The 22,180-nt window shown below is 42.7% G+C and overlaps 1 protein-coding gene and 1 long non-coding RNA gene across 7 annotated transcripts in view; one reads left to right on the forward strand and one right to left on the reverse strand.

Annotated features, from left to right (window-relative positions):
- The first annotated feature begins 14,758 nt into the window (after window positions 1-14,758).
- Window positions 14,759-18,468, forward strand: LOC135503944 (uncharacterized). The gene is made up of 5 exons (XR_010450036.1): window positions 14,759-16,521; window positions 16,688-16,864; window positions 16,987-17,163; window positions 17,321-17,535; window positions 17,643-18,468. It is a non-coding gene; the product is annotated as an uncharacterized LOC135503944 (long non-coding RNA).
- A 533-nt stretch (window positions 18,469-19,001) lies between these two features.
- The window catches only part of LOC135503938 (tumor necrosis factor receptor superfamily member 14-like), a 70,447-nt gene continuing 67,268 nt past the window's right edge, over window positions 19,002-22,180 (reverse strand). For 3 of the 6 annotated variants that reach the window (XM_064922133.1, XM_064922132.1, XM_064922136.1), the window contains exons 2-7: window positions 21,615-21,737; window positions 20,953-21,052; window positions 20,733-20,858; window positions 20,446-20,601; window positions 20,249-20,336; window positions 19,002-20,112 (exon numbers count right to left, since the gene is read on the reverse strand). In XM_064922133.1, coding sequence (XP_064778205.1) covers window positions 19,917-20,112; window positions 20,249-20,336; window positions 20,446-20,601; window positions 20,733-20,858; window positions 20,953-21,052; window positions 21,615-21,641 — 693 coding nt within the window. In that variant the 5' untranslated portion in view covers window positions 21,642-21,737 and the 3' untranslated portion in view covers window positions 19,002-19,916. Of the gene's footprint in view, window positions 20,113-20,248; window positions 20,337-20,445; window positions 20,602-20,732; window positions 20,859-20,952; window positions 21,053-21,614; window positions 21,738-21,967; window positions 22,134-22,180 lie in introns of all 6 variants that reach the window. The other 3 variants (XM_064922135.1, XM_064922134.1, XM_064922131.1) reach the window with 2 other exon arrangements.

The following is a 22,180-nucleotide window of genomic DNA, read 5'->3' on the forward strand; positions in this document are numbered from 1 at the left end:
TGGAGAGTGCCCCTGGCTATCTGTGAATAATGTCAGAGTGATGGATGTGGCTATCTGTGAATAATGTCAGTGATGGAGAGTGCCCCTGGCTATCTGTGAATAATGTCAGAGTGATGGAGAGTGCCCTGGCTATCTGTGAATAATGTCAGAGTGATGGAGAGTGCCCCTGGCTATCTGTGAATAATGTCAGAGTGATGGAGAGTGCCCCTGGCTATCTGTGAATAATGTCAGAGTGATGGAGAGTGCCCCTGGCTATCTGTGAATAATGTCAGAGTGATGGAGAGTGCCCCTGGCTATCTGTGAATAATGTCAGAGTGATGGAGAGTGCCCCTGGCTATCTGTGAATAATGTCAGAGTGATGGAGAGTGCCCCTGGCTATCTGTGAATAATGTCAGAGTGATGGAGAGTGCCCTGGCTATCTGTGAATAATGTCAGAGTGATGGAGAGTGCCCCTGGCTATCTGTGAATAATGTCAGAGTGATGGAGAGTGCCCCTGGCTATCTGTGAATAATGTCAGAGTGATGGAGAGTGCCCCTGGCTATCTGTGAATAATGTCAGATGTGATGGAATAATGTCAGAGTGTGCCTGTGAATAATGTCAGAGTGATGGAGAGTGCCCCTGGCTATCTGTGAATAATGTCAGAGTGATGGAGAGTGCCCCTGGCTATCTGTAAATAATGTCCGAGTGTTGGAATGTGCCCCTGGCTATCTGTGAATAATGTCAGAGTGTTGGAGAGTGCCCCTGGCTATCTGTGAATAATGTCAGAGTGATGGAGAGTGCCCCTGGCTATCTGTGAATAATGTCTGAGTGATGGAGAGTGCCCCTGGCTATCTGTGAATAATGTCCGAGTGTTGGAATGTGCCCCTGGCTATCTGTGAATAATGTCTGAGTGATGGAGAGTGCCCCTGGCTATCTGTGAATAATGTCTGAGTGATGGAGAGTGCCCCTGGCTATCTGTGAATAATGTCAGAGTGATGGAATGTGCCCCTGGCTATCTGTAAATAATGTCAGAGTGTTGGAGAGTGCCCCTGGCTATCTGTAAATAATGTCAGAGTGATGGAGAGTGCCCCTGGCTATCTGTTAATAATGTCCGAGTGTTGGAATGTGCCCCTGGCTATCTGTGAATAATGTCAGAGTGTTGGAGAGTGCCCCTGGCTATCTGTGAATAATGTCAGAGTGATGGAGAGTGCCCTGGCTATCTGTGAATAATGTCAGAGTGATGGAGAGTGCCCCTGGCTATCTGTGAATAATGTCAGAGTGATGGAGAGTGCCCCTGGCTATCTGTGAATAATGTCCGAGTGATGGAGAGTGCCCCTGGCTATCTGTGAATAATGTCAGAGTGATGGAGAGTGCCCTGGCTATCTGTGAATAATGTCTGAGTGATGGAGAGTGCCCCTGGCTGTCTGTGAATAATGTCTGAGTGTTAGAGAGTGCCCCTGGCTGTCTCAATAATGTCCGAGTGATGGAGAGTGCCCCTGGCTGTCTCTCAATAATGTCCGAGTGATGGAGAGTGCCCCTGGCTATCTGTGAATAATGTCTGAGTGTTGGAGAGTGCCCCTGGCTGTCTCTCAATAATGTCCGAGTGATGGAGAGTGCCCCTGGCTGTCTCTCAATAATGTCAGAGTGATGGAGAGTGCCCCTGGCTGTCTCTCAATAATGTCCGAGTGATGGAGAGTGCCCCTGGCTGTCTCTCAATAATGTCTGAGTGATGGAGAGTGCCCCTGGCTGTCTCTCAATAATGTCAGAGTGATGGAGAGTGCCCCTGGCTATCTCTGAATAATGTCAGAGTGATGGAGAGTGCCCCTGGCTATCTCTGAATAATGTCCGAGTGATGGAGAGTGCCCCTGGCTATCTGTGAATAATGTCTGAGTGTTGGAGAGTGCCCCTGGCTGTCTGTGAATAATGTCTGAGTGATGGAGAGTGCCCCTGGCTGTCTCTCAATAATGTCAGAGTGATGGAGAGTGCCCCTGGCTGTCTCTCAATAATGTCTGAGTGATGGAGAGTGCCCCTGGCTGTCTCTGAATAATGTCAGAGTGATGGAGAGTGCCCCTGGCTATCTCTGAATAATGTCAGAGTGATGGAGAGTGCCCCTGGCTATCTCTGAATAATGTCAGAGTGATGGAGAGTGCCCCTGGCTGTCTCTCAATAATGTCAGAGTGATGGAGAGTGCCCCTGGCTATCTGTGAATAATGTCAGAGTGATGGAGAGTGCCCCTGGCTGTCTCTGAATAATGTCTGAGTGATGGAGAGTGCCCCTGGCTATCTGTGAATAATGTCAGAGTGATGGAGAGTGCCCCTGGCTGTCTCTGAATAATGTCAGAGTGATGGAGAGTGCCCCTGGCTATCTCTGAATAATGTCAGAGTGATGGAGAGTGCCCCTGGCTGTCTCTGAATAATGTCAGAGTGATGGAGAGTGCCCCTGGCTGTCTCTGAATAATGTCAGAGTGATGGAGAGTGCCCCTGGCTATCTGTGAATAATGTCCGAGTGATGGAGAGTGCCCCTGGCTGTCTCTGAATAATGTCTGAGTGATGGAGAGTGCCCCTGGCTATCTGTGAATAATGTCAGAGTGATGGAGAGTGCCCCTGGCTGTCTCTGAATAATGTCTGAGTGATGGAGAGTGCCCCTGGCTGTCTCTCAATAATGTCAGAGTGATGGAGAGTGCCCCTGGCTGTCTCTCAATAATGTCAGAGTGATGGAGAGTGCCCCTGGCTATCTGTAAATAATGTCAGAGTGATGGAGAGTGCCCCTGGCTATCTGTGAATAATGTCAGAGTGATGGAGAGTGCCCCTGGCTATCTGTGAATAATGTCAGAGTGATGGAGAGTGCCCCTGGCTGTCTCTCAATAATGTCAGAGTGATGGAGAGTGCCCCTGGCTATCTGTGAATAATGTCAGAGTGATGGAGAGTGCCCCTGGCTATCTGTGAATAATGTCAGAGTGATGGAGAGTGCCCCTGGCTATCTGTGAATAATGTCCGAGTGATGGAGAGTGCCCCTGGCTATCTGTGAATAATGTCCGAGTGATGGAGAGTGCCCCTGGCTATCTGTGAATAATGTCCGAGTGATGGAGAGTGCCCCTGGCTATCTGTGAATAATGTCAGAGTGATGGAGAGTGCCCCTGGCTATCTGTGAATAATGTCAGAGTGATGGAGAGTGCCCCTGGCTGTCTGTGAATAATGTCAGAGTGATGGAGAGTGCCCCTGGCTGTCTCTCAATAATGTCTGAGTGATGGAGAGTGCCCCTGGCTGTCTCTCAATAATGTCTGAGTGATGGAGAGTGCCCCTGGCTGTCTCTGAATAATGTCTGAGTGTTGGAGAGTGCCCCTGGCTGTCTCTCAATAATGTCTGAGTGATGGAGAGTGCCCCTGGCTGTCTCTCAATAATGTCCGAGTGATGGAGAGTGCCCCTGGCTGTCTCTCAATAATGTCTGAGTGATGGAGAGTGCCCCTGGCTGTCTCTGAATAATGTCAGAGTGATGGAGAGTGCCCCTGGCTGTCTCTCAATAATGTCCGAGTGATGGAGAGTGCCCCTGGCTGTCTCTCAATAATGTCTGAGTGATGGAGAGTGCCCCTGGCTGTCTCTGAATAATGTCAGAGTGATGGAGAGTGCCCCTGGCTATCTGTGAATAATGTCTGAGTGATGGAGAGTGCCCCTGGCTGTCTCTGAATAATGTCCGAGTGATGGAGAGTGCCCCTGGCTGTCTCTCAATAATGTCTGAGTGATGGAGAGTGCCCCTGGCTGTCTCTCAATAATGTCTGAGTGTTGGAGAGTGCCCCTGGCTATCTGTGAATAATGTCAGAGTGATGGAGAGTGCCCCTGGCTATCTGTAAATAATGTCCGAGTGTTGGAATGTGCCCCTGGCTATCTGTGAATAATGTCAGAGTGTTGGAGAGTGCCCCTGGCTATCTGTGAATAATGTCTGAGTGATGGAGAGTGCCCCTGGCTGTCTGTGAATAATGTCAGAGTGATGGAGAGTGCCCCTGGCTGTCTCTCAATAATGTCAGAGTGATGGAGAGTGCCCCTGGCTGTCTCTCAATAATGTCAGAGTGATGGAGAGTGCCCCTGGCTGTCTCTCAATAATGTCAGAGTGATGGAGAGTGCCCCTGGCTGTCTGTGAATAATGTCAGAGTGATGGAGAGTGCCCCTGGCTGTCTCTGAATAATGTCTGAGTGATGGAGAGTGCCCCTGGCTATCTGTGAATAATGTCCGAGTGATGGAGAGTGCCCCTGGCTATCTGTGAATAATGTCAGAGTGATGGAGAGTGCCCCTGGCTGTCTGTGAATAATGTCAGAGTGATGGAGAGTGCCCCTGGCTGTCTCTGAAAAATGTCAGAGTGATGGAGAGTGCCCCTGGCTATCTGTGAATAATGTCAGAGTGATGGAGAGTGCCCCTGGCTGTCTCTGAATAATGTCAGAGTGATGGAGAGTGCCCCTGGCTGTCTGTGAATAATGTCAGAGTGATGGAGAGTGCCCCTGGCTGTCTGTGAATAATGTCCGAGTGATGGAGAGTGCCCCTGGCTATCTCTGAATAATGTCTGAGTGATGGAGAGTGCCCCTGGCTGTCTCTGAATAATGTCAGAGTGATGGAGAGTGCCCCTGGCTATCTCTGAATAATGTCTGAGTGATGGAGAGTGCCCCTGGCTGTCTCTGAATAATGTCTGAGTGATGGAGAGTGCCCCTGGCTGTCTCTGAATAATGTCAGAGTGATGGAGAGTGCCCCTGGCTATCTGTAAATAATGTCAGAGTGATGGAGAGTGCCCCTGGCTATCTGTAAATAATGTCAGAGTGATGGAGAGTGCCCCTGGCTGTCTGTGAATAATGTCCGAGTGATGGAGAGTGCCCCTGGCTATCTGTAAATAATGTCAGAGTGATGGAGAGTGCCCCTGGCTATCTGTAAATAATGTCAGAGTGATGGAGAGTGCCCCTGGCTGTCTGTGAATAATGTCCGAGTGATGGAGAGTGCCCCTGGCTATCTGTAAATAATGTCAGAGTGATGGAGAGTGCCCCTGGCTATCTGTAAATAATGTCAGAGTGATGGAGAGTGCCCCTGGCTATCTGTAAATAATGTCAGAGTGATGGAGAGTGCCCCTGGCTACCTGTGAATAATGTCAGAGTGATGGAGAGTGCCCCTGGCTATCTGTAAATAATGTCAGAGTGATGGAGAGTGCCCCTGGCTGTCTCTGAATAATGTCAGAGTGATGGAATGTGCCCCTGGCTATCTGTGAATAATGTCAGAGTGATGGAGAGTGCCCCTGGCTATCTGTAAATAATGTCAGAGTGATGGAGAGTGCCCCTGGCTATCTGTGAATAATGTCAGAGTGATGGAGAGTGCCCCTGGCTGTCTCTGAATAATGTCAGAGTGATGGAGAGTGCCCCTGGCTATCTGTAAATAATGTCAGAGTGATGGAGAGTGCCCCTGGCTATCTGTAAATAATGTCAGAGTGATGGAATGTGCCCCTGGCTATCTGTGAATAATGTCAGAGTGATGGAGAGTGCCCCTGGCTATCTGTGAATAATGTCAGAGTGATGGAGAGTGCCCCTGGCTATCTGTAAATAATGTCAGAGTGATGGAGAGTGCCCCTGGCTATCTGTAAATAATGTCAGAGTGTTGGAGAGTGCCCCTGGCTATCTGTAAATAATGTCAGAGTGATGGAGAGTGCCCCTGGCTATCTGTGAATAATGTCAGAGTGATGGAGAGTGCCCCTGGCTATCTGTAAATAATGTCAGAGTGATGGAGAGTGCCCCTGGCTGTCTCTGAATAATGTCAGAGTGATGGAGAGTGCCCCTGGCTATCTGTAAATAATGTCAGAGTGATGGAGAGTGCCCCTGGCTATCTCTGAATAATGTCAGAGTGATGGAATGTGCCCCTGGCTATCTCTGAATAATGTCAGAGTGATGGAATGTGCCCCTGGCTATCTCTGAATAATGTCAGAGTGATGGAATGTGCCCCTGGCTATCTCTGAATAATGTCAGAGTGATGGAATGTGCCCCTGGCTATCTCTGAATAATGTCAGAGTGATGGAATGTGCCCCTGGCTATCTCTGAATAATGTCAGAGTGATGGAATGTGCCCCTGGCTGTCTCTGAATAATGTCAGAGTGATGGAGAGTGCCCCTGGCTATCTGTAAATAATGTCAGAGTGATGGAGAGTGCCCCTGGCTATCTGTAAATAATGTCAGAGTGATGGAGAGTGCCCCTGGCTATCTGTAAATAATGTCAGAGTGATGGAGAGTGCCCCTGGCTATCTGTGAATAATGTCTGAGTGATGGAGAGTGCCCCTGGCTATCTGTAAATAATGTCAGAGTGATGGAGAGTGCCCCTGGCTATCTGTAAATAATGTCAGAGTGATGGAGAGTGCCCCTGGCTATCTGTAAATAATGTCAGAGTGATGGAGAGTGCCCCTGGCTATCTGTAAATAATGTCAGAGTGATGGAGAGTGCCCCTGGCTATCTGTAAATAATGTCAGAGTGATGGAGAGTGCCCCTGGCTATCTGTAAATAATGTCAGAGTGATGGAGAGTGCCCCTGGCTATCTGTAAATAATGTCAGAGTGATGGAGAGTGCCCCTGGCTATCTGTGAATAATGTCAGAGTGATGGAGAGTGCCCCTGGCTATCTGTAAATAATGTCAGAGTGATGGAGAGTGCCCCTGGCTATCTGTGAATAATGTCTGAGTGATGGAGAGTGCCCCTGGCTATCTGTAAATAATGTCAGAGTGATGGAGAGTGCCCCTGGCTGTCTCTGAATAATGTCAGAGTGATGGAGAGTGCCCCTGGCTGTCTCTGAATAATGTCAGAGTGATGGAGAGTGCCCCTGGCTATCTGTAAATAATGTCAGAGTGATGGAGAGTGCCCCTGGCTGTCTCTCAATAATGTCAGAGTGATGGAATGTGCCCCTGGCTGTCTCTCAATAATGTCAGAGTGATGGAATGTGCCCCTGGCTGTCTCTCAATAATGTCAGAGTGATGGAGAGTGCCCCTGGCTGTCTCTCAATAATGTCAGAGTGATGGAGAGTGCCCCTGGCTGTCTCTCAATAATGTCAGAGTGATGGAATGTGCCCCTGGCTGTCTCTCAATAATGTCAGAGTGATGGAGAGTGCCCCTGGCTGTCTCTGAATAATGTCAGAGTGATGGAGAGTGCCCCTGGCTATCTGTGAATAATGTCAGAGTGATGGAGAGTGCCCCTGGCTATCTGTAAATAATGTCCGAGTGTTGGAATGTGCCCCTGGCTATCTGTGAATACTGTCAGAGTGATGGAGAGTGCCCCTGGCTATCTGTGAATAATGTCTGAGTGATGGAGAGTGCCCCTGGCTATCTGTGAATAATGTCAGAGTGATGGAGAGTGCCCCTGGCTATCTGTGAATAATGTCAGAGTGATGGAGAGTGCCCCTGGCTATCTGTGAATAATGTCAGAGTGATGGAGAGTGCCCCTGGCTATCTGTGAATAATGTCAGAGTGATGGAGAGTGCCCCTGGCTATCTGTGAATAATGTCAGAGTGATGGAGAGTGCCCCTGGCTATCTGTGAATAATGTCAGAGTGATGGAGAGTGCCCCTGGCTGTCTGTAAATAATGTCTGAGTGTTGGAGAGTGCCCCTGGCTATCTGTAAATAATGTCAGAGTGATGGAGAGTGCCCCTGGCTATCTGTAAATAATGTCCGAGTGTTGGAATGTGCCCCTGGCTATCTGTGAATAATGTCAGAGTGTTGGAGAGTGCCCCTGGCTATCTGTGAATAATGTCAGAGTGATGGAGAGTGCCCCTGGCTATCTGTGAATAATGTCTGAGTGATGGAGAGTGCCCCTGGCTATCTGTGAATAATGTCCGAGTGTTGGAATGTGCCCCTGGCTATCTGTGAATAATGTCTGAGTGATGGAGAGTGCCCCTGGCTATCTGTGAATAATGTCTGAGTGATGGAGAGTGCCCCTGGCTATCTGTGAATAATGTCAGAGTGATGGAATGTGCCCCTGGCTATCTGTAAATAATGTCAGAGTGTTGGAGAGTGCCCCTGGCTATCTGTAAATAATGTCAGAGTGATGGAGAGTGCCCCTGGCTATCTGTAAATAATGTCCGAGTGTTGGAGAGTGCCCCTGGCTATCTGTGAATAATGTCTGAGTGATGGAGAGTGCCCCTGGCTATCTGTGAATAATGTCAGAGTGATGGAATGTGCCCCTGGCTATCTGTGAATAATGTCTGAGTGATGGAGAGTGCCCCTGGCTATCTATAAATAATGTCAGAGTGTTGGAGAGTGCCCCTGGCTATCTGTGAATAATGTCTGAGTGATGGAGAGTGCCCCTGGCTATCTGTGAATAATGTCAGAGTGATGGAGAGTGCCCCTGGCTATCTGTGAATAATGTCAGAGTGATGGAGAGTGCCCCTGGCTATCTGTGAATAATGTCAGAGTGATGGAGAGTGCCCCTGGCTATCTGTGAATAATGTCAGAGTGATGGAGAGTGCCCCTGGCTATCTGTGAATAATGTCAGAGTGATGGAGAGTGCCCCTGGCTATCTGTGAATAATGTCCGAGTGATGGAGAGTGCCCCTGGCTATCTGTAAATAATGTCAGAGTGATGGAGAGTGCCCCTGGCTATCTGTAAATAATGTCCGAGTGTTGGAATGTGCCCCTGGCTATCTGTGAATAATGTCAGAGTGTTGGAGAGTGCCCCTGGCTATCTGTGAATAATGTCAGAGTGATGGAGAGTGCCCCTGGCTATCTGTGAATAATGTCTGAGTGATGGAGAGTGCCCCTGGCTATCTGTGAATAATGTCCGAGTGTTGGAATGTGCCCCTGGCTATCTGTGAATAATGTCTGAGTGATGGAGAGTGCCCCTGGCTATCTGTGAATAATGTCTGAGTGATGGAGAGTGCCCCTGGCTATCTGTGAATAATGTCAGAGTGATGGAATGTGCCCCTGGCTATCTGTAAATAATGTCAGAGTGTTGGAGAGTGCCCCTGGCTATCTGTAAATAATGTCAGAGTGATGGAGAGTGCCCCTGGCTATCTGTAAATAATGTCCGAGTGTTGGAATGTGCCCCTGGCTATCTGTGAATAATGTCAGAGTGTTGGAGAGTGCCCCTGGCTATCTGTGAATAATGTCTGAGTGATGGAGAGTGCCCCTGGCTATCTGTGAATAATGTCAGAGTGATGGAATGTGCCCCTGGCTATCTGTGAATAATGTCTGAGTGATGGAGAGTGCCCCTGGCTATCTATAAATAATGTCAGAGTGTTGGAATGTGCCCCTTGCTGTCCGTACGTTTTAAAAACAAGGTAATGGTGCCGTCTCCATTGATTAATATACTTTTAATTTTGATACTCAAGTATATTTAAAACCAAATACTTTGACTTTTACTCAAGTAGTATTTTACTGTCTGACTCACTTTTACTTGAGTAACTTTCTATTAAGGTATCTATACTTTTACTCAGGTATAACAATTGGGTACTTTTTCTATCACTACAAACAAGTTAAATCGACATTCATTGATGGAAAATTATCTGGCGAGTTTAATGAGGGCAAATTTTATTTCTATTGTGACATATTTAAATTCCTTTTAAACACATTAGTTCGTAAGAATTCTTGTTTTGATGGAAAACCGAATTTAGCTTCTTACGTTGTTACAATTTACGTTGATATTCCTTCTTAATTCGCTCAAAAGCGTTATAGAAAAAGGGTTTATCGGCAAAATGTGGCAACTCGTCTCTTGCTGCGAAAACACAAATTTGGGCTAGTTTTTAGGCCTTGTGGGCGGGTATTGAGTGGTTATTGTGCTACAAATTTAGCTGGACCTGGCAACCATGCCTGTACTAGGTAAAACAACACTGTCCATCCAGCCTCTTGGTGTTTGTCTTTCATCATACATGTAGATAGCCTAATAAAGTAGCTAGGCTAGCATAGTGAAGGTACAATGTAGATAAGCTACAAAACAGCTTGCCCTATTTACTAACTTAAAATAATACTTTAGTTGGCAATGTGAGCCCCTTAACCCTCGTTTTTTGATCGAGTTTGCGAGTGTACAATTATGTTCAATCCGAGGCCTGAAACGCCCCATAATTAATTTGAGCTGATTGTACATCCGCTAAGAAAAGTCAGCAAAAACTTAACCAGGTTTCGTGTGGAGAATAAACTATACATCAGAGGCTCCAGAAGATGCTGCTGCAAGGGAAAAACTCTGGTACTCTGGTAAAAACTCTGGCCAATGGTAAAAAAGGCTAAAGAAAAAGGGAAGAGAGCATTTTCAGTGGCCCTTTTGCATTTATCGATGGAAAGAAGCTTGATTGCCAGGACCTCAAGTGAATGTCATGAGAGTACTGAATGTTTTGAGAACACTGTGCTCAGGTATATACAGTAGCTACATTAACCTAACATTGATGTCATCTTCTTTCTAAGTCAAAGGAAAACGTTAAGAGTTAGCTAAATTACTTGAGTTTAGTTGGTCATCTTTACATTCACCCCATTTTATATCACCAGGTTTGTAAATGTGAATACGGGTTCATCATATTGATCACACTGTAAATACCTCGGTTTAGGGTAGTCCAGTTCTTTCTCTAAGCTCAGGTTTCCTTATTAGCTCCCTAGATTACTAGTTAACCAGTTATTCATATCACTACTGTATTTGTCTTCTTATTTTTATTTGATTTTTGTCAGGTTATGCAACGTTTTGAATTCAATGTACTACATATTGTATTTCTAAATGCCAGGGGTTTATGAAACATAACTAAAAGAAAAATCACGTTTTTATTTTGTAAACACTCTCAATGCAGATTTCATTCTACTCCAGGAGACTCACTCCTGCGATTCAGATTCTAGTTTTTGTAAATCACAATGGGGAAATACTGTTTATTATAGTCACAATTAGGGTCTAACCACTCAGCTGGTACTATGATATTGCTTCATAAGTTTAAACGTGATATTTCAGTCTTGTATGTCCAGAGATGGGTTATATTGATCTCCGAACTACATAATGATTGTTTTATTATATACAATGTATTTGGGTACAACTCTTACTCTTCAAAGAATACTTTATTTTTGAATCTTGCTAATAAGCTTACTGAGCTGCAAAACAAGTATACAAATGCATGGCTTCTAATAGCTGGAGACTTTAATGCAACACCTGATAACTCTTTAGATAGATTTTCACCTAGAATAATAGCTCAAAAGTCTCAGAATAGTGACATCATCACCTAATTTTGCAGTAAACTGACAGTTTACGATTCTTTAATGTGAACTCAAACTAATACACCTGGTGTTATAGGTCAATGACGGCCAGATCCAGAATGGATCTGTTTCTCACCCCCCCACACACACTTTTTACAGAATGTACAAGAAGTAAATCATAAACATGCTCCTTTGACTGATCATAAAATTATATTCTTGAAGTTAGAATGTTCTGAAAAATCTAGTGGCATTAGAGGATACTGGAAATTGTCACGTGTGCTCCCTCTCCGGCCTCTAGGTCACCAGGCTGCTCGTTATGGCGTACACCTGTCACCATCGTTACGCGCAACAGCGCATTGACACTATGACACCCTGGACTCCATCACCTCCTTTATTACCTGCCCAATATATGTCACTCCCCTTGGTTCCATCCCCAGGCGTCATTATTTCAGAAACTTAATAATTCACTCCTAAATGATCCAGTCTTGAACAAGAGTATAAAGAACTTGATCATAGACTCGTTTAACTCAAATTATTTAAAACCAAAGCATGGAAGTAACTGGGAAATATTTAAATTCAAGGTAAGGTCTATAGCCATTACAACGCAGTAAGGAATTAAAGAAGCAAACATTTTTGAAAGAAGATGAAAGAAGTTTATGAATACATGTAATGTTCTTTCAGAAAAGGGTACCCTTTCAACAGAGGAAGAAACAGATTTGAATACATCTTGAATAGAACTAGATCAAATGTGAATTGATTTAGCTAAAGGGGCTTTTATTACATCTAGAGCAAAATGGGTCGACGAGGGTGAGAGAAACACAAGATTTTTTTTGCTCTTGAAAAAAGGAACTATAAGAGAATCTCTTTCTGCCTTAAATATTGACATTACCTTATGTAAATATCCAACATTGTGTATTCTTTCTATGAAAATGTGTATAAATCTAATTTTAATGGGATTGAATGTGAACATGCTATAAAACATGTCCATGGTTCAAGTCCATATGTGAAGAGGAGTTTTCTATTGTAGCGATTAGAAACGCTCTTAAATCTCTGAAGAAGGAAAAAGCACCTGGTCTTTCTGTGGAATTTTATTTACACTTTTGGGAACATTTAGAGGGACCAGTATTCAACATGTTCCAAGAATGCCTAGTGTCTGGGTATGTTCCTTGTTCCTTGTCAATCATTTGCTTATTGGTGAAATCAGCAATCAGACAATATCTTTAAGTAAATCAATCATTCATTTATTACTGCAATGGTTTCATGAAAGGTCTCCACATTTTTTTTTAACCAGGTAAGTTGACTGAACAGATTGGGAATTTAGCCAGACACCAGGGTTAACACCCCTACTCTTACAAGTACCATCGGATTTTTAGTGACCACAGAGAGTCAGGACACCATCTTAACGTCCCATCCGGAAGACGGCACCCTACACAGGGCAATGTCCCCAATCACTGCCCTACATTATTTATTTATTTTAGATCAGAGAAAAGGGTGCCTCCTACTGGCCCTCCAACATCACTTCCAGCAGCATGTGGTTTCCCATCCAGGAACCGACCAGGAACAACCCTGCCTAGCTTTCAAAAGCACGCTGGCAGTGGGATGCAGGGTGGTATGCTGCTGGCAAATCAGCTGTAACGTTAAGTTAGTTTTAGACTTGATTGATTACACTGACTCAGTTGATTCCAAGGCTATTATTTTATTCCTTGACAAAATTCAGAATACATTCGTTGTGCACTTTTGGTTTCGGGACTAGCTTTTGTCTCTGTTATCATTGTGTTTTATAAAGATATTAATAGTTCTATTATGATTAATCGTAACACATCTAAAATATTTAATATTCACCGTAGTAGTGTACTCCAGGGTTGCCCTATTTCATCATTCTTATTAATGTGCTTGATTTATTTGATAAAGAAGGGAATATACTCTCTTATAGAAAGTTCTCAGATACATATAACTTCCCAATACATTATAAAGAATAAAATTCTATATGCAAAGCAAAACCTTCAGGACTTACTAAATTAATGAAATCTAATTTGTGTTTTGGCGAACAGTCAAGATAGATGCACAATATATGTTAGAAGGTTTCTCCCTGCTGGATAAGAAATGTAATAATACATTCATAAAGTAACTTTTTAACTCCAAGAACAAGATCTCTCCAAGAGAGAAATTCTTCTGGAATGAATGCATATATTACTGAAATTAATGGAAGAAAGCTTGATTGCTTCTTCACAAATTTTGGATATCAAATAAAGTAAAATAAATTAACTTTAAAATCTTGCACAAAATATACCCTTGCAATAACCTGTCTAAATTCATGTATTTAGAGGACATATGCCTTTTCTGTGATAAAGAAGGAGAAACTATTATACACTTTCTATGAGTGTGACTCTGTGAAATGATATTGGATTGAGTAAAGCATTTACATTTTAATTTCATCAATAAGACCCATGTATTTACAATGAAAGATGTAATATGTTATTATTCAAATGAAAACAAAACCACTGAATTTGTCATTAATTTATTCATTCTCTCTGGTAAATGTTATATATTTTTATAAATTTAACCTTTATTTAACTAGGTAAGTCAGTTAAGAACTAATTCTTACTTACAATGACGGCCTACATACACAAAAACAAATAATTGAACTCTGTCCCCAAATGCAATATATTTTTACTTGAAATCGAATATTTAATAAATATCCAGAATTTGTCAATAACAACAACAACAACAAAACATATTCTTACAATTAAGTTTGCACAACTTTAACCCTGGCCTTTATTTATTTTAGGAACTTTTGAAAGTCAATTAATGTGATTACATTTTTTGTAACTTTTAATGCTATTTTATGTTTCTTCAGAAAAAAAATATACATGATGTCCTATGTTTGTATTGCAATGACCCTGGGTTTATAAGCGCTGAAATCGACACATGAGCATCATGCTTTTGCGGCACAGTCGATAGCACGCTGGACTTCGGGCTCGAAGGTCAAGGGTACGAGACCTGCTCCCTGCTTTTTTCATTACACTGGTGTCAGAAGTGGGATCAGACCTTGCATCCACGACTGGTGAGCCGGTGAGCGCGTTCCTGTAAGACGTAGAGTCGCAAGCTAGCGCGAGGACGCGTTCTTTGAAAGGAGGGAGTAGTATAAGGTATTGTACTATAATTTGAAATGTTATAATAAAAAATTTATAAATTAAAATTGTATTTTTATAATATAAAAAAATATAAATCTTAAAACCAACATTAATATGGAGAAGTCAATATACAAGTGTAAGTAAAAACAAATGTAAATAAGTTAGAAATTGTGCTACTAATGCACATGACGGCTCAAACACGTACCATAAAAGTGATGTTCATGTTTGGTTAGCTTTTGGAAATGTGCCTATGCACATAACTTTTCCTGACATCACACTTAAGCGCGCACAAAAACAACCGTTACATGATGACTAAAAGCAAAACCGTGAGATCAACAAGTGTTTGGAATGGAGCCTAAGACTGACTAGTTTCCCTTATTTTTAGGAACTTTCCATATCCGCCATATCCGCTGACGTCACCAGACCTAGTCTTTCCTCTAATGATTTTGTCAGCGTTCCATAAAAGGAGCTGTTTTTCATATAGCTGGTTTCACATGCGATTTATTTGTGATTGGCCAACATTTACATATAGTTTGCATATTGTTATTTGACGTTATTTGTATTGATTTCAGTCTCTAGAGGAAATGCGGGAGATACGGCGTCTTAGGCTTCAATCACATTTCAATCAATCAAATGTATTTATAAAGCCCTTCTTACATCAGCTGATATCTCAAAGTGCTGTACAGAAACCCAGCCTAAAACCCCAAACAACAAGCAATGCAGGTGTAGAAGCACCTCTCTCTGTCTGCAGACAGGAGGTGAATTGTTGTCGTTTTGAGGTGTGGGAGAGCAGGCGGAGGAAGGCAAAGCATTTCACCAGAATGATGCAATCTGCGTATTATGTAAGGAATAAACGGAGACGTTTTGTACATTACCTTGGAAATAATGGACAACGCAGCGGGACAAGGTCATGCACAGAAAGGAGGCGTTTATCCCCTTTATACCACAGTTTCCAAAGAGAACAATACTAAAGCACACATTTATCGGCAGAAATCCTGCTTGCTTACTGGCGTCTTAGAAAAATTCGTTAGCCTGCGCACATTACTTTTCCTGACATCATCACATTTATACATTGTACTTTTCGATTTACTTGATATAGTGGGATGGCTAACATTCGATGTCGGCGGATGCGTTGTCTTCGAGCCAAAATAAGAAATGCAATCATAATTGACTAGCGCTTATAAGGCGCACACACAACAATTCCATGACGACTAAAAGCAAGAGCGTGGGATGAGTGTTTGGGCTCAATCGATCGCTAGTTTCACACATATATTTTTTTATAGATATTTTTTCCACCTTTTATTTAACCAGATAGGTGAGAACATGTTCTCATTTACAACTGCGACCTGGCCAAGATAAAGCAAAGCAGTGCGACAGAAACAACAACACAGAGTTAGTTACACATGGAATAAACAAGCGTGCTGACACAATATATAACATTTACAAAAAGTCTATATACAGTGTGTGCAAATGGCGTGAGGAGGTAAGGCAATAAATAGGCCATAGTAGCGAAGTAATTACAATTTAGCAAAATTAAAACTGGAGTGATAGATGGGCAGATGATGATGTGCAAGTAGTGATACGGGTGTGCAAAAGAGCAGAAAAGTATATAAAAACAATATGGGGATGATGTAGGTAGATTAGATGGGCTATGTACAGCTGCAGCGATCGGTTAGCTGCTCAGATAGCTGATGTTTAAAGTTAATGAGGGACATATAAGTCTCCAACTTCAACCATTTTTGCAATTTGTTCCAGTCACACATGTCCCCTCTCCTCACCTCTCACCGGCCTTCTTTCCTCTCCACTCACCTCCTTCATCACCAAACTTTCCTTCTTATCACCCCTCACCCTTAACATCCTCAATATTTTATTTTTTTCACCCCTCACCTTGTTATCACCTTCTTCTTCTCCCTCATCTCCATCATCCGATCCAGAGACATGAGTTTTTTTTTAAGAGCATTTGTTTATAAACACAATGTAGTATTTAAAACCTCAATGTCAGAGTGTTTTTCCTTAGGATCAATCCTTATTCGATTTGTCATACATTTTGAATGAGCTTTCTCAACAAAAAAAATTCTCAAAAAACTTTAATGCATGGGGCTAAGATAGACGTTGTCTTTGTGGACTCTGAGTCTAAGGTGGAGGGGGCAGTTGTCCAATGGGGTCCCTCCAGGGAGTATTACATCTCCTCGTAAGGGACCCTCTTTGAGGGTCCGGAAGGAGCTAAACGTATGCCGCTTGATGTCCATGGTAAGCCTTCTTGTTTCTTTTTACCCATATTAAGGTCTGATTTTCATTGTCAAATACAGAATTTTAGCCAAAACATTTTGTGAAGAGGCTTTTTCAAGTGCTTTGTCCAGGGCAATATATCATAGGGATAGTAATGCTGGCACACATTTGAAATAATATTTTTTAGCATCACATGAGGGCCTGTATGGAACCATTGGGAAAATGATCAGTGTGTATGTGTGGTCCTTGGAGGGGTTGGGCCACACTTCTTCTCTGAGCGACTATTCGCAGCAGTGTGTGGGACGCCTGCTCCTCCACTCAGTCTGGAGGTGAACCACACTACTCTGAAAGCATATTGGAAAATGTGAGTTTTATATCCTCCCTAACAGCAACAGGAAAATAATAGATCATCATTTTTTACATGTATGGTTTCTTTTGATGTTTTTAAAATTCTCGATTGCCTGTCATTTAAAAAAAAAATTCTAGATCAAAAAAAGCAGAGGACCTTTCCGAGGTGAAGAACAAATTGGAGGAATTGGTAGACTGGCTGAGCCTATTGGGGCTGAAAAGGATTACTGTCAAGACAATGGAGGACAGGGATGGTGTGATTGAATTGGTGGCTCAACAATTTGTCCGAGGGAGCCTGCAGGTGGCCTTGGAGCAGTAAGTCAACTCTGTCATAAATCTGTGAAGTACTTGTCATAAACTTCCTCTAACATGATTATTTTTAATCAGTCCCCCCCCCTAAATCAATACACATCACTATATTGTCCTTAACACTTATTTGTTTAATATTTATACGGTCTCTATACCATAACAGGTTCATACATGGTCTCAACTCTCTTGGGCTGCTGGAGGTATTGGGGAACGACCCGGACAGCTTCTGAGTACTCTTTGTTGACCCCATAAAGCCTCTCACTGCCAAAGACCTGATGGACCTGTTTAAAGTAACCTATTCCCTACCTGGCGGCAAATGGCGGTGGTTGGAGAATGACACCATCTGCCACTGGTTCAACTGGCTGGCTGAGGTGCAAGGTAAGATAGTAGTTAAATTGTTCACGTTTATCGGTAACTGCATATTATTCCATTTTGTGATTTAAATGTGTATTTTAAATGTTTTACTGTATACTCCTCAAATGGAGAATGTCCTCCTCTAACAGTGATGATGGTGTTGGAGTTTACTACTGGGGCAACGGGGGTGCCACCCCTGGGGTTTGAGGTCACCCCGACAATCGAATTCCTCCACACAGCGCGAGGGCGTCTCGCTGGGCAGCAGAAGAAAAAGTACCCAGAGGCAAACATGTGTGCTGTCACACTAAGGCTCCCTCTTCATAGCACCTACAATGCCTTTCGGGAATTCATGACCTCCGGTATTGTGAATTCCCCGCATTTCGATGTTGCATAAAAACATTTTTATGATACCGAATGTATAGAATTGTATCCAGTAGCTCTACACTAACAATTAAGTGTTTCAAAATGTAACTGCACATCAACATTTTAAGCATTTATCTACTGATAGGTTTGGATTTCTGAGCTTTAACTGGGATTAATCATTAGTTATAAGATTAGTCAATCGTTATAGGATTAGGCTTCCTGCTTTTCTCAGGTTTTTGCCTGGCATATGAGTTCTGTTATACTCACAGACATCATTCAAACAGTTTTAGAAACTTCAGAGTGTTTTCTACCCAGATATACTAATAATATGCATATATTAGCAACTGGGCCTGAGTAGCAGAGTTTACTCTGGGCACCTTATTCATCCAAGCTACTCAATACTGCCCCCAGCCATAACAGGTTATAGGATTAATCATTAGTTATAGGATTGGGCTTCCTGCCTAGCAATAACATGCTATGTTTAGCAATAAGGAGGAGACTCCACCCAAAGTGGGGTATGTATACTACCACAGGTGAAACCATGTCTTGGTCTGTTCAGCTGTTCGATCCTTTGGGATGAATAAACTTGGTTTAAGCTTTCATAGTGTCTGTCGAGTTCTTACTAGAACCTAACACTACTTACCATCTATGCATACCACTGCTGGCTTGCTTCAGAAGCTAAGCAAGGTTGATCCTGGTCAGTCCCTGGATGGGAGACCAGATGCTGCTGGAAGTGGTGTTGAAGGGCCAGTAGGAGGCACTCTCATCTGGTCTAAAAAATATCCCAATGCCCCAGGGCAGTGATTGGAGACACTGCCCTGTGTAGGGTGTCGTCTTTCGAATGGGACATTAAACGGGTATCCTGACTCTCTGAGGTCATTAAAGATCCCATGGCACTTATCGTAAGAGTAGGGGTGTTAACCCCGGTGTCCTGGCTAAATTCCCAATCTGTCCCTCAAACCATCACGGTCACCTAATAATCCCCAGTTTACAATTGGCTCATTCATCCCCCTCCTCTCCCCTGTAACTATTCCCCAGGTTGTTGCTGGAAATGACAATGTGTTCAGTAAAATAACGGATAAATAGAAAATTGTTAGTACAGTGCACTTGGAAAGTATTCAGACCCCTTGACTTTTTCCACATTTTATTACGTTACAGCCTTATTATAAAACTCTTTTAAATCCTCTCATTAATCTACACACAGTAGCCCATTTTTACAAATGTATAAAAAAAAATATATAACATTTACATAAGTATTCAGACCATTTACTCAGTACTTTGAAGCACCTTTGGCAGTGATTACAGCATCGAGTCTCCTTGGGAATGACGATACTTTTCCAGATTGACTGACCTTCATGTCTTAATGTCCTTTTTCTTTGCTTATTTGAGCTGTTCTTGCCATAATATGGACTTTGTGTTTTTCCAAATAGGGCTTTCTTCTGTATACCACCCCAACCACAACACAACTGATTGGCTCAAACGCATTAAGTGAACTTAAATTAAATGAAGTTTTAACAAGGCACACCTGTTAATCGAAAAGCATTCCAGGTGACTATTACATCAAATCAATGTAAATTGTCCGGTGGCGATTTTATGAATTGTTCAGCAATCTTATGGCTTGGGGCTGGTTGAGAGAATGCCAAGAGTGTGCAAAGCTGTCATCAACGCAAAGGATGGCTACTTTGAAGAATATCAAATATATTTGGATTTGTTTAAAACTTTTTTGCTTTACTACATGATTGCATGTGTTATTTCATAGTTTTGATGTCTTCACTATTATTGTACAATGTAGAACATAGTAAAAATAAAGAAACACTGGAATGAGTAGGTGTCAAATTTTGACTGGTACTGTAGCTCCTTTCTTGTGTGTTTTATTTGAATCCTCGTGTTACTATTTGTATTTATTTTTCTACCTGCATCGTCTGGCAGGGCTCGTTAGTTACACCTGTTGTATTCACCGCATGTGACAAAATAACATTTGATTTAGTGCTATTTGATATTTCTCACTTAAACAATAAATGTACAATTCCCCCAAAATAATCTCACGAGTTACAGGATCTTTGGTGTTTTCTTCTTCTTCTTTTCATAATAGCTGCCGTCGTCACGGCTGCTATCACAGCGAGTACCCCCAACACCACAGAAAATACTAATGTAGCTATAGGTGAGATTTGTGGTCCACATTCAGAGTCGGACCAATGAGTTCCAGATTTAATTTGCTGAAGCTTCAAGGTATCACATCTATAATAGGAGAAATAGACCACTGGTAAATTGGCAATGCAGTCATCCAACATTCAGTTTTACATTTCTATGTTAATATTGTAGTATTTAGCTGACATTTTGAGGGAAATAACCATTGTACATGAGCCACACTTACTGTGTGTGTGGCTGGCAGGCTGCTAATGATCCATCTGAATAGGTGTCACCAGTACAGTCAGAACACACAGTATCTGTAGATGTTGTTCCTGCACCAACAGGGTGAAACTCATTAAGGATCCTGACTTGAGATGTGCTTAACTCATGATTGCATAAATCATGTACTGATGCCATAGGAAGATTTACATGAAGACCAACCTGTGTGGCTGATGTATTGACCAGGTTTACAGCTGCTGTGTCTCTGGGCTGCTCTACAACCATCCTTAGTTGGGTCTAGACAGTAGAAGCCCTCCAGTGTCCCACAGACAGTGTCTGATGAATATGTACATGGCTGCTTTACCTTGAAACCCAAACCTATGGAGAAAACATGGCATGTATTATCTGATGCAGATTACAACTGACATATCCTCATAGCATAACAACACAGACTAACATATCAGTGTTTGTGTCAGGGTGTCAGTGCAGACACAACGGGCCACTCTTACCTGGATCACAGTTGGTACACACTTTGCATTTCATGAGACCATTGGGCTCATCAAGGAAAGTAGCATCAACACAGGGCACACAGCTGGTACTGGTGAATTCAGTACAATGCCTATGTACACGATTTCCTGGTGAAGAGAGAATCAATGTCACGTTTTTCTGTTAGTGTTGATGATGCATTAACGTCTGGTGATTCATATGATGTAAAGAGAGGGACCTTACCTGGTGAACACATGGGACAACATTCATCCCTTATTCTGTACTCAGCTCTACCACATGCAATACAGGATCCAATGCTTTCAAACACCAATATAATAGGTATCTGGAAGTAGAGAACAGAATTCTAACCCAAATATTCACATTTCAAATGAAATGATTATATGGGACGATTTCAAATAGGCGTTTGTGAGTGTGGTGGTGCACCCTGGTGTGTTTTTAGTCATTCTTTAAAGGTGTGACACCAAGCCCTAGCTAACCTAGGTCAGCGTTTCCCAAACTCGGTCCTGGGGACCCAAAAGGGTGCACGTTTTGGTTGTCGCCCAAGCACTACATAGCTGTCTCAAATAACCAAAGCTTGACAATGAGTTCATTATCGGAATCAGCTGTGTAGCGCTAGGGCACAAAGCAAAACTTACACCCCTTGGGTTCCCCAGGACCGAATTTGGGAAACACTGACCTAGGTTAGTGGACAAAAATTCAGTCAATAAATGTGAAAATTTACTTCTCTCCACCACAGTTTATTTTACGAGGTTTCAGTAAAATGGACAGAACTACTAGGATAATAATAACTGATTTATATTTAATGGACGAAATATTTACATTTGATAATTGTTTTTTAAACACGCCAAGCCACAACATGTGCAAATCAGAAACATTTTACTTACAGTCCACAAGCTTTCAAACTGTGCCATGGTTCCTCAATCCTCTCCAACTCACTGGAAGACCCACACACTGGATTTGTGAAATTCTTAGGAGTTTTGAAGTATCCAGATGAACTGACCTGTAGACTTGTAAATATAATGTAAATATAATCCTTTCAGTTTGTAAATCATGATATCTTGCTGAATTGAATCAGTCAAAAAAAGAGATCTGTAATAAGATGGTTAACTGTGTGAAACAGGTAAATAGTTATTAGAGAATGCTGCCGTCTTGGCCACTCGATACAGCTACGACCGGAAGTGATTTTTGTAGCAGGTTTGGAGAGCATTTTCCCTAACCTTAACCTAACTCTCCTAACCTGCTGTGTAAGTTCTTCTAACGGCCCGTGCAATCCAGGATCCTTGAGACATCACTATCCCATTGATCTGGGGAATTTGGCTTGCTTTCTTTCCTCAACTTGATAATGGGTGTGAGCAGCATCATCGTTATCTGGTTCACTGTCTGCTCGGTCTAGCATAATCCTACTTGGGAATGAATAGACTCATTAGACAAATATAGGGAACACACATTA

This window comes from Oncorhynchus masou, chromosome 18 (assembly GCF_036934945.1).
Source record: "Oncorhynchus masou masou isolate Uvic2021 chromosome 18, UVic_Omas_1.1, whole genome shotgun sequence".
Lineage (NCBI taxonomy): Eukaryota > Metazoa > Chordata > Actinopteri > Salmoniformes > Salmonidae > Oncorhynchus > Oncorhynchus masou.